The 12,060-nt window shown below is 30.3% G+C and overlaps 1 protein-coding gene across 1 annotated transcript in view; it reads left to right on the top strand.

The window, feature by feature from the left end:
• LOC113375878 (nephrin-like) overlaps positions 1-12,060 on the top strand; it is a 142,556-nt gene that overhangs the window by 20,068 nt on the left and 110,428 nt on the right. The window contains exon 3 of the mRNA XM_026615826.1: positions 8,929-9,078. Coding sequence (XP_026471611.1) covers positions 8,929-9,078 — 150 coding nt within the window. The remainder of the gene's footprint in view (positions 1-8,928; positions 9,079-12,060) is intronic.

Below are 12,060 nucleotides of genomic sequence, written 5' to 3'. Positions count from 1 at the left end.
CTAGCAAATAGAGCGATTAGTACCATCGGCATGCCAGGACGCAGGCGTGCCCCGATAACATTATCGCATGGGGCCTGCTGCTGAACGCCGCTTTGGTTAGGCAGGCTAATATATAATTGTATTTGTGTTTGCGTGTTCGTGCAATAATATTTCTGATGGTGTAAGATATATAATTGTAAACGGAACTGTTTTTAACAGATATCATCGCATTATTAACTAGTGGGGCGCATGGCATCGTGCTTTAAGGCAAATTGCTGGAACTTTCCGTACCGTAATTAAAAATCTTGGTACGGAACCAAAAAAAAATTACACAAAACGTGTACACATTATTAAAATCTCTGTAAAATATTTGATAATTTGATGTACATATGCCCAATAAACATTTTTGACCGCCAAATAACATTTTCATAACTTGTTTTCATTGAGCGTCTATAACCGCTGAACCTGCCTTCCGGAAAACTTAATCAATTCTTCATCTTGTCAATACAAGTAAAATGTTTTTTGAATTATTCAAATCGGACGCTCCGTTCTCTTAAAAACTGAGTTACCGTTTTCGGCACTTTTTGCCCCGTATCTTTGGAACGGCTAGACCTGCCTTCGCCAAAAACTAACCAGCACGTCTCCTTATTAATACGAATCGAATGTTTTTTGAATTATTCAAATCGGTTGATCCGTGTTCCCGAAATCGTCGACGAAAATTTGTATCCGCACATACATACACACACGCACATACATACATACATACATACACACACACACACACACACACACACACACATACATCCATTTTTTCTAAGGTATGCCAAAATGTTCAGAAACCTCTGAAACGTAAAGATATATAAAAATTTTCATTTTCGATTTTTTTGCGATTACTATAACTTGCCCTACGGGAAGTTAACTAGTAGAGTGCATGGCATTGTGCCTTAAGGCAAATTGCTGGAACTTCCCGTACCGTAATTAAAAATCTTGGTACGGAACTAAAAAAATTTTACACAAAACGTGTACACATTATTAAAATCTCTGTAAAATATTTGATAATTTGATGTACATATGTCTAATAAACATTTTTGACCGCCAAATAACATTTTTATAACTTGTTTTCATTCAGAGTCTATAACTGCTGGATCAGCCTTCCGGAAAACTTAATCAATTCTTCATCTTGTCAATACAAGTAAAATGTTTTTTGAATTATTAAAATCGGACACTCCGTTTTCTTAAAAACTGAGTTACCGTTTTTGGCACTTTTTGTCTCGTATCTTCGGAACGGCTAGACCTGCTTTCGCCAAAAACTAATCAGTACGTCTCCTTATCAATACGAATCGAATATTTTTTTAATTATTCAAATCGGTTGATCGGTGTTCCCGAAAACGTCGGCGAAAATTTGTATCTGCACACACACACAAACATACATCCATTTTTTCTAAGATATGCCAAAATGTTCAGAAACCTCTAAAACGTAAAGATATATAAAAATTTTCATTTTCGATTTTTTGCGATTACTTACACGTTTAAAAAAATAATAATAAGGTTTGCTTTGGCACTAATAATAAGTGAACCGACGTGAATCCGGGCGGGTGAAATGACCCAACTTGCTTGATTGTATGAAATATGAAAGTTAGTTTGGAAATAAATCTGAAAATACAATTAATTATAATTAATGAATGTATTTTCTTTCATGAAAGTAACTTATACGAATCTTTAAATAGCTGTTCATCACTATCAATATAATCTATAAAGTCAGGTTTGTAACGATTTTGACCATTCTCTATAAAAATTACAAAATCTTAGCAAATTACTTTCAAATTGCATAAAACTAAAAATGTTGAATTTGTTTCTACTCGTAGTTTTATAAAAATAAAATAGGCCCGCAAATGCAATTCTATTGCTAGTTAGACTCACATATAAAATTGCAATAAAAACATTTATTTTAACTCGAGATACACTCCAATCGTATCCTAACACTCTATTTGAATTCTAACACTTCATTTCTAACATTTTATACTGGACATGATTTTATATGGTTCATAATACGACATGAAAATACATAGTTACTAACTTTACTTATCTATCTACATTCCTATCTAAAATTTTGTTTTGGAGTTTAATTCTTTCTAAAATTTTGATATTTTTTGTAAATTATTTTCGGCTATTTTGATTGAACTACTTTTCACAACAGTCTTTGCAGAAAAAAGCAAAATACATGCTTAAAAAATAAAAAAATGCTCCCGGGGTCAAATGGCCCGGCGTGGTAGATAACGGTATACATTAAATATTACTCGAATTAATCAACACAAAAAATGAAAAAAAAAAAAAAACTATTTTAACAATAAATTGATTAGTACGAGAAGTTCCGACCGTCACATTTCCAAAACCATTAAAATTGCAGATGCTTTTCCCATTCAAAGTTCAAAACGGGTCATTTGACCCGCATTTGGTATGATTAGTGAGTGTTATAACGAGAGATCACAAACAATTCTAGTTCGCAATTCAATTTTCGGAAACCACTAGCCGTATCGGAATAATTCTTGCGCCAAATTCTCTACTTTGCTCTATAGCTAATATATAGTAATTTGAAAAGTTTGATATTTGTACAAATTAGTACAGAATGGCATCATGGTGCTTTCGTCTCGGAATGTCCTACTGAATATTAATGTGATCGGTCATCAGTAGGTACTACTTTGAATACGAGCAAAAGGGGTCAACCACTATTATCATAATATTAAATTTGAGGGTGGTCCATTATATCCACCATCAAGTCTAAAAGGTTCATTGCTGTCATCATTATTCAGAGCGGTTGGACATGAGATGGGTTTTTTGGGGAAAGAATATTTCTATTCTAGAAACGTATATCTAAGACTAGGCTGCCCTCGAAGGTTTGCAACCCTTATCAAGGGTTTAATTAATAACAACATTGCAATTGGATGCTTTGGAATTAATTATTTTAATTTAAAATATTCAGAATACCGCATGTTATTTCTATTTTGATGCCGAGTTTGTGCGTTTTGCGGAATCCAATTATTCACGATTAAAATTTCACTTGGGATGCGTAAATTATAACAAATCATGTTTATAGAAATTATAAAAAAGGTAATTTTGTTTTACGGTTCTGTACCATAATCATGTTCTATTATTTGCTCTCCGCCTCATAAACAACAAGTCACTTAGAATTTGTGTTTGTTGATTTTATAAATTGAAAAGCAATTTGTTACGATTAATGGACATGCTTATCAAGTTATAATTTTTTGGTTCTTTTCTTCTAAATGAATATCAATAATGAAACTTATTAATCAAGTTTAATTTACATGTTATTTACAAAATAAATAGTATTGACATTCACGACGAGCTCTGGAAAAAACATAACTTGTAGTAGGTACAAGCTTAATATTAATTTCATACAATTTGTATCAATATTTATATATTGATAATAAATACTAAAAATATTTGCAAACATTTGAATACGAAACTCGAAAAATCGTATCAACCACATTTTCATCCACAACGCTATTTGCATTTTTTATTTATCATAGACTTTACAGTTTTTAATTTTTTCACTTTTTTAGAGTGATTTGTAACAGGTCAGATGATTTGCTTGTACCACCACATGGAGTAAATTATGCAACAAATGAAATTTTTGATAGGTTTGCCTGAATGGTGGACACGTGGAATGAAAATATAAAAAATATACAAACACGACGGAAACTCAGTCGCCGAGGATTTTTTATAAATGTTACATGTTAGTGAAATTAGTCTAGATTTTATGTTGCCTATTCAATTTTTAAAATATCATGTTATACATATTGCAATGTTAATTTTTCTTTTTTTAAAGCATATTATCTAAAAAATTAGATTTTTCGGCGATTTCCACGTAGTCAATTGTCTCTTTTATCGCTTTTTCCAAAACTAATAATTCATAATTGACCGATACGGTTTCTGTTATTTGATATCAGCACATGTGTAGTATACTCGTATATTAAATATGTGAAAGTTTGTATGCCCGGTATAGTTTGTTTTTAACTAGTTTTAATTGGCCTGCGATATATCAAAGTTTCTACAAATTGTCTGCAGGTTAAAATATTTTCCACACAATCGGATAATTATTAATAACTAGGAATTCTACAGTACGATTATTATAATACTATTCTGATACAAGATACCATATAATTGGCTTCTAGAGTATAAAGTGGACAATAAAAATTTAAATACTTTAGTGAACTAATAACTCTATTTTATATTATAAATACTAAGTATAAATTTTATATTTATACTCTATTCTACAAAAGTTAGGATAATTTACAAGTTAGTAGATTATTATTACTAATTACGCATCAGTAAGACACTTGATTAAAAAAATATTACTAATCGTAAGTTAATATAAACAAGGCTGTAATATAATTCAATTAATGCTCTATTGGTCGTCACAACTCAACATTCATTTAATTGTTCCTAAAATTTTGTTTAGTAATTTATTATTATAGCTTTGTGTCTCTGGCACGTTCCTAACTCAAATTTTTGTTTTATAAATTTTATTTTTTAGTAAGGTTTCTCATCTAATGCTATTAGAAATTATACCTATGTAGCATGAAACTTCGGATGCAAACAGGATTTTTGCAATTGCTTATGAGGAAAAATTGAATTCTTGATTTTTACAAGCCATAAAGTACAATGCGCCACCGGATTTCTAATGTAGTTTCAAATCCTTTTAAAATGTTATTAACTTCCCGTATGGTAAGTTATAGTAATTGTCCAGAAATCGAAAGTGAAAATGTTTGCTTATCTTTTATCGTTGGCATATCTTAAAGAAAATGATGTATGTGTGTGTTCGTCCACGCTTACGGGCGCACGGATCAACCGATTTTGAATGATTAAAAAATCATTCGATTTCTATTGATAGGGAGACGTACTGGGAGACGTTCTTGGCAATGACAGGTCCAGTCGTTTCGGAGATACGTAAAATTTCAAAAAAAAAAATCGAAGAAATTTGTTTATCGGATTATAATTTTAATTCTAAATCTCACTTTGTATACTTGAAATAAATAATATTAACTTTGTAATTTATTTTATAAATATGAGATACGGTCCTTCATTTTAACTTGGCTTGATCAAGTTTTGTTTATTTTTTATATATAAATGTATGGTCCGGTGACCATACGTCCCGGATTGGCCGGAACAATCCCGGATTTTCCACCTTGTGTCCCGGGTTATTTTAAAAGCACGATTTGTACCGAATATAGATCTTTTGTCCCGGATTGTCCCGGTTTTTCAAAAATTAACAGATGAACTAACAAAAATTATGAAAACAAACAAACAAGTGTTAATTTTTTCAAAATATTTATGAATAAAATTGAATAGAATATTATACAAGGCTCAAATGCGCGAAAAACATATACATCCATATAAGATATAATATCATAGATGAACAAGTATGACATATAATCGAGTAATAAAGTTCTTACTAAAAGTCCACAATTATAAAAAAAAGATTTATAAACAAAAACCTCTTATTATATACCCTCCGTCCCGGATTAGCATTACTAAAAATTGCCGTTCCGGTTTTGACTTAAAAAAATATGGTCACCTTAATAAATGTTGTCGTCCATTTTATAGGCTCTATTTTCTGTCTATAAAATACGAATAATAAAAGTTAGAGTATTTACAAAATCAATTTGAAAACATTCAAAATTTCTCGATTATTTTATTACTGTACGGGAAGTTTCTGCAATTTGCCTTAAGGCACGATGCCATGCATCACTTTGTGATCCATTTGATCGATTTCATGGTGGAATTCATAGCCACCAAAATATAATGATTCACATCTGGGGTCCCTAAAGGTGTTCTAAACGATCGATAATACTTTGTCGGATTTGCGAGACAAAAATTGATCCGAGTTCTTGAAATCCTAATCTGTGTGATCGGTGACGTTAACGATTCATTTAGGCTGCGACTTCGGATGCAAACAGCTTTGTCGCGATTGTTCGTGAGAACATTATCTGGTCGAGAAGAGCAAAGCGAATCCTTGACCATAGTACTTGTAGCTGGAAAGAACAGGTTTTTGCACGGAGCTGAAGTTGCCATCGATTGGGACCACTAATGCAAACTCGAACCGGAGACGATTATAGAAGACCGGATGCGAACTCGTCCGGCGATGCTCTCGCGACTCGAGGTATTACCGACTCCTCGTTGATAATGAATAGACACTATTTTTACATCAAACACTTATTGTTTTGCTTCAATTCAGAACCAGTTCTGCTCTCCTCGGCACCCTCCTTGGTTCAACTCGACAATTGCCTTTTTATTTGGGATTTCCTCTCAATTCGGCGATGTTAGGCATACATTTGTACTAATCCGTCTCTTTATTAAACCGGTTGCGTCTAATCATAAAATTCATATTTACATTTATTACAACTTTATTTAGAATTTATATTCGATTACGCATAATATTAAGGTGACCGTATTTTTTAAAGTCAAAACCTGGACGGTAATTATTAGTAATGCTAAACCGGGACTGCTGCGGGGGGGGTGTTATGATAAAGAACCTAAATATGATTTTAATATATCAAATACTCGCGAAGGATGCAAAAATATCAGTAAAATCAATTAATTTTTAATGATTTAGTATTTTAATCAGATTTACTGACTTTTTGCAAGGGTTTTTTATTAGATTATATATTACATTGATAGTCACCCAAATTCACTAGCGAACTCCCTAATAACAGAGAATAGAGAATCGACGAAGGTTAAAAAGAAAAGCACTACTGGATTTAAGTCATTATTTTTTCTGATAAAGATTGAAATAACTTAGTCATTATTTATAAGAAATTATTTATAAGTAGATAGTTAAGATTATATCATTATCAATAAATTATTGTTAATATTATAACGAATGGGAAAACAACCATTGACTTGTTTTTCCAACATGCCCATTTAGTATACAGTTTCCCTTCGAGGCTGACAATTGTAAATTCCCCAAAATTATTAAATGTCCTTAACTGGACAGTTGTAAATAATATAGAGAATTAAAAAAATCTTATATTTTAGCATTTTTGATGTTTTTCTAAATTTCTGTTCAATTTTCTTCATAAAAATAAAGAAATGCAAAATTAGCATTATGAGTACTGTTAATTTTCGTAAAATTGAAAATTAAAGTTCAAAATTATAACGGTAAGAAGCTATTGAACCCACCTGTTAAATTTTGTATTCCACAATTTTCTCATTCATGGCGTATTCTTTCATAAAACCATATTATATGTAACATTTTTATATATTTGATTGGTAGTTGTAATTTCATTATCAAGTGAATTGCTAAGCTCTAATTTAAACCTATACATTTCAAAAACCCAGAACAATAGAATGAAATCCCTTCTAGAAATCCGAAACCGTCCCGGCTAAAACGGAACGTATGGTCACCTTAATGTACAAATCAAGCTTGTCGTACTAAATTATCTAAAAAGCATATAATTTTATACAATAATTATAGATAGAAGAAGTATAAATAGGTCGCAAAAGCGCTTTGCTATTACTTTAATTTTAATTTATTCCGTACCCCATAGAAGCGCCACCACGTAATACGTAATTCACACATAGGTTTAATTTCAGATAATATTTATGTAAGTATATCGAGTAGAAAAGATAAATCTGATTATTTTGAATAAATTAAATGAGAACATACACGTATGAAATGCATTTTCAACTAAATTACAAATAATATTTATACATCTATAATGAAAAAAATTAAACGCTTGAATTGAGTGTATTATAAAAAGAGAACCAGTTCTTCAAAAAGAGATATACTTGTATCATAATTAGATAATCAGTTCTTCAAAAAGAGTGAAGAAATTGAACTCAAAAGACACTCATTAAATGAATAGTTAATCTCATTTGTTCTAAGTTTACCCTTCATGACCATAACCTTCCACAAAATATCAAGTATTAAAGATTACTATCATGTATGTTTTTATGGTTATTGGGCTTGCTTGTAAGTAAGTGGGTAGAACGACTGGACCTGAATTAGAGGTCCCGAGTTCGATCCCACTTCGAGCAGCCTGATGTCGGTAGTGACATTGGTTTTTGCTTGGAAGAATGGACAGCATTACGTTTCCAAGTGAAAATAGCTTTTACCCGGCATTGCTGCATCATAATAAAATTCATGACATAAAGGTGGGACGACTGTTTGGGTTGTCATCAATAAAACCGAAGTAGTATTAGGTCAAATTAGCATAACCGCTTATAGGACATAAGTTCTGATTGCTGTTCAAGTAATGATAATAAAAATAGGTTAATTATGTTATGTTATTATTTTAAGATATTATGTTATTATGTTAAGATATTATGTTAATGATGTTCATAAAATTGCGAATATTTTTAGTAGTAGACATAAATCTACTATACTTGTAATACATTATTACAAATATATATATATATATATATACGTATATATATATATATATATATATATATATATATATATATATATATTGTTGTAGCATTAATTGTTGTAGAAGTATTTAAAAATCGAGTAATACAAATAGATACACTATTTCCTGGCACTTTTCTAGCTTCGACATTTTACAAATAATATATTCTTTTTGAATTAAATACATTTATTTTCTTGTTCGTAAAATAACAAATCGCAAATTTCGTACTAGGGAAGTGACAAATTTTATTGCAAGATGATATAAACAATATGCATTGAGAAGCTCGTCAAATCAAATACTAATTTCTTGAAAAAAGGATATCACGTTTTTCGACTAATGAAATTGATATTGACTAATGCGTTAAATTGAAGATGACCAAAGATGACATAATCGCGTAGCCCGAACTCATCATGCATATTTGTATCGTGGAAGATATTTGTGTTATTTCTCTCAAACGCCATGTGAAGATAAATTTCTGTTTTTTCTCAGTAAATTTATTATTTTTTATTTTTGTTAGCTGTATTTGGCGCTACCAATGGCCAGCAGCAGAACTTCCGAGTGCTTCCACGTGACATGCAGGTGCTCGAAGGAGGCGAAGCTCTGCTTCGTTGTGAAGTCTCAAACCTTCAAGGAAAAGTGCAGTGGACGAAAGACGGATTTGCTCTTGGTAAGTCTAATTATAGAAATGGCTATATAATTTGAATGCAACTTAACTTTAAATGTGTTTGACTCTAGTAAGTCAATCTAATAAATGTAAAATCTGTTAAACGGGACCGTAGTTGTTTTCCCATGAGGCATGCGATGAGATTGATTTAATATAATGAATATAGTTTTGACAAGGATACTGCAATTTCGATATTGAATTACATATAACATTAACCAAATTAATTTAGAACTATCTCATGCATCCATTTTCTCTTGAAACTTGCTCGTGTTTTCCGATTTGCATTTTCAATGAATTTTAAAACTGAAATTCTGACGATGAAGATGTAAAACTCTCGATTACGCGTCTGTATTGCTCTCGTCTGTTAATTTATTACAGATTTTATTGTTCTGAATAAATTAGAATGTGAAAAAATCAAATTGAATATTTATATTTCAGAGCGTGAGAACTAAATGATTCTTTTATAGACTGCTGGAAGAACTACATTTGAATTTAATTATGTTTATCTTAGATTTTTATTGAAATTATAATTTTTAGTGTAGCGAGAAGGTTGGGAATCAACAATATTACATAATTCTCACAAAAATAATAATTGCATGAATTATTTAAATGTTTAGGCAGATTTGTATAATTCACTCTTGGTTTAGGTAATCTTTACCTTATAAATATGACATATAAATTTTGCGATAAAATTTGGGGTTTTAAGCCAACGTGTTAAAATTAGTTCTGTATTGCATATAATTTAATTATAGTGTACTTTATTGTTACTTCTAAATCCAAAATCCAAATTTAGTCTCAAACGATTCGGAATGACTTGAAATGTTGAGAAAACATAAAATTAGCAAATAGAACTTTCTGACAAAAATATAAACTCCACCAGAAAGTTAAAATTGAATTAATTTCATGCAGCTATTTAATAATTATTTAATAGTGTTATTATTTGTTTATATTTTCGTTTAATTGTTTATTTATATTTAAAGCATTTTTTGTTATCTATCCACAATTTAAATTTTTGGATTAGTTTTGAATTAAGGCGATTATTAATTGCGCGATATATAAAATGCTTGGTTTATTTTAAGTAAAGACGGTTTAAAATTTGATTTATTGATGTATGCCTTTTGATTTTAAATTTTATTTAAACAAAATATATATCGATAGATTCGGAAAAGGAAAAATTATTCCTATATGTTATTCAGAAATAAATTTCGTTAATACGAAACGATTTTTTAATTTTTTTATTTTGTGAAACAGAATATAGTAATAATAAGCAGTTGAAAAACTATTACTTTCACGAAACTGAAGGATTTATAATATATTATAATGATCATTTAAGTTGATCTACTTTTGATCTATTAATAATATATAATTTTTTTGGTATTAAAACGCGAAGTTTGACATTAATAATTTCTTCAAGTTCTATCAATCATTCTATAATTATACATTAGCAACGTTTATTTAAATCTTCAAAGATCTTTAAACAAAAAAATAATTCGAATAAGTTGACCGGATGTCCGTTATAAAGGTATAAATTTAAAAACGATGAAATGAGACCGGAAGATAAATTTAACAAAAACTAGATGTAAGTAGTATTTTCTATAAATTTGACAAAAACTTAATGTAAGTGGCATTTTCTTGAAAGGTACTTGCATCTTCCCTTTATTTGTAAATAATCGATTTTATCAATTAAAATTTAATTTGTATATACAAACATGTTCTTCTTTTTACCTGCCCATTTACCTACATGTATACCAGTCTACATGTCTATCTGTCTACATGTATGTCTTTCCATCTATCTACCTTTCTATTTTTTATATGTCTACCTTTGACACAGGGTATTCGCATACTTCTCTATCTGTCTACTTTTGTACCCGTCCACTTGTCTACCAAAACTGAATTGTCATTTTTTGCAATTTTTGCTCCGTATCTCCGAAACGGCTGAACCTGTCTTTGCCAAAAACTAATTACTACGTCTTGCGTCAATTCTTTATAGTAACCAGAAAAGAGACTGAAAATAGTTGAACATTCTGAGCCAGTATTAAAAATTCAAGAACTGTTTAAAGATGTAAAGATATTAGATGAGATTCGAGCAGATTAGTTTTTGATAAAAATCAGTCGGGCCGTTTCTTCGTAATTAATTTGTGAACTATAAAATCATTTTTTTTCTCTAGACGGATGGAACATTTTATGATGAGATCATGGTCTTAAAAAACTTACTATAATAATATGGGCATACGACAAGTGGTTTGTTTAATTAATATATTTCGAAAATTTATCAAAGTTGAAATAATGTTTTTAGGACATACAAGCGCGGGTTTGTGTGCTACAAATAATATAATTATAGTGCACTTATATTATGAGATGCAATTGGAAATTTAGTTGAAGCGAAAACTTTCTTTTTAAAATAAACAGTTGAAAATTTTGTTTAAATAGATGAATCTCACTTCTCATTGATTATCTTAAGCGGAATGCTACTTACACCCTTTTGAAATTTTAACTCGAGCAGTAGGATAATATTGACCCAATATACTAATTGTATGTAAATTGAAAACATATAACTGAATGTTATATATAAATAAGGAACCTTCATTGAATAAATGCAAATACCGTGGTCTTTTTTGTATCGTTACGAATATCGTTTAAGGTTCAGAGTTCATTAATTTAGTGATCAATTTTATGCGATTCCTCTGGTGCACTTGACTGTTGGCTGTTCTTAAGTAGTTTTTTCAATCGGTCGATAAAATTCTCTTTAAATATTAATTTATTATTCTGATGAATAGGTTTCATTGAAGAAGGGACCCAGTACAGTGGTACTCCGGATGTTGCATTAGAAACCAGTTTAAGAGCAAACCGTGTGTACAGTCATTGAACCGATTATTCTTAAAGACGACTTGAAATTGATGCGTTTTTTTTCATTTTCTAGACTTTCTTGGAGATAAATAGCAAAAAATAACAGTGTTGACGGTTCCGTACTGATATGTTTAATTT

The sequence above is a fragment of the Ctenocephalides felis genome, unplaced genomic scaffold (genome assembly GCF_003426905.1).
Source record: "Ctenocephalides felis isolate EL2017-DRISC unplaced genomic scaffold, ASM342690v1 CF-g0.4_SCAFFOLD_01886, whole genome shotgun sequence".
Taxonomy (NCBI): Eukaryota; Metazoa; Arthropoda; class Insecta; order Siphonaptera; family Pulicidae; genus Ctenocephalides; species Ctenocephalides felis.
This window is presented reverse-complemented; position numbering and strand designations above follow the sequence as displayed.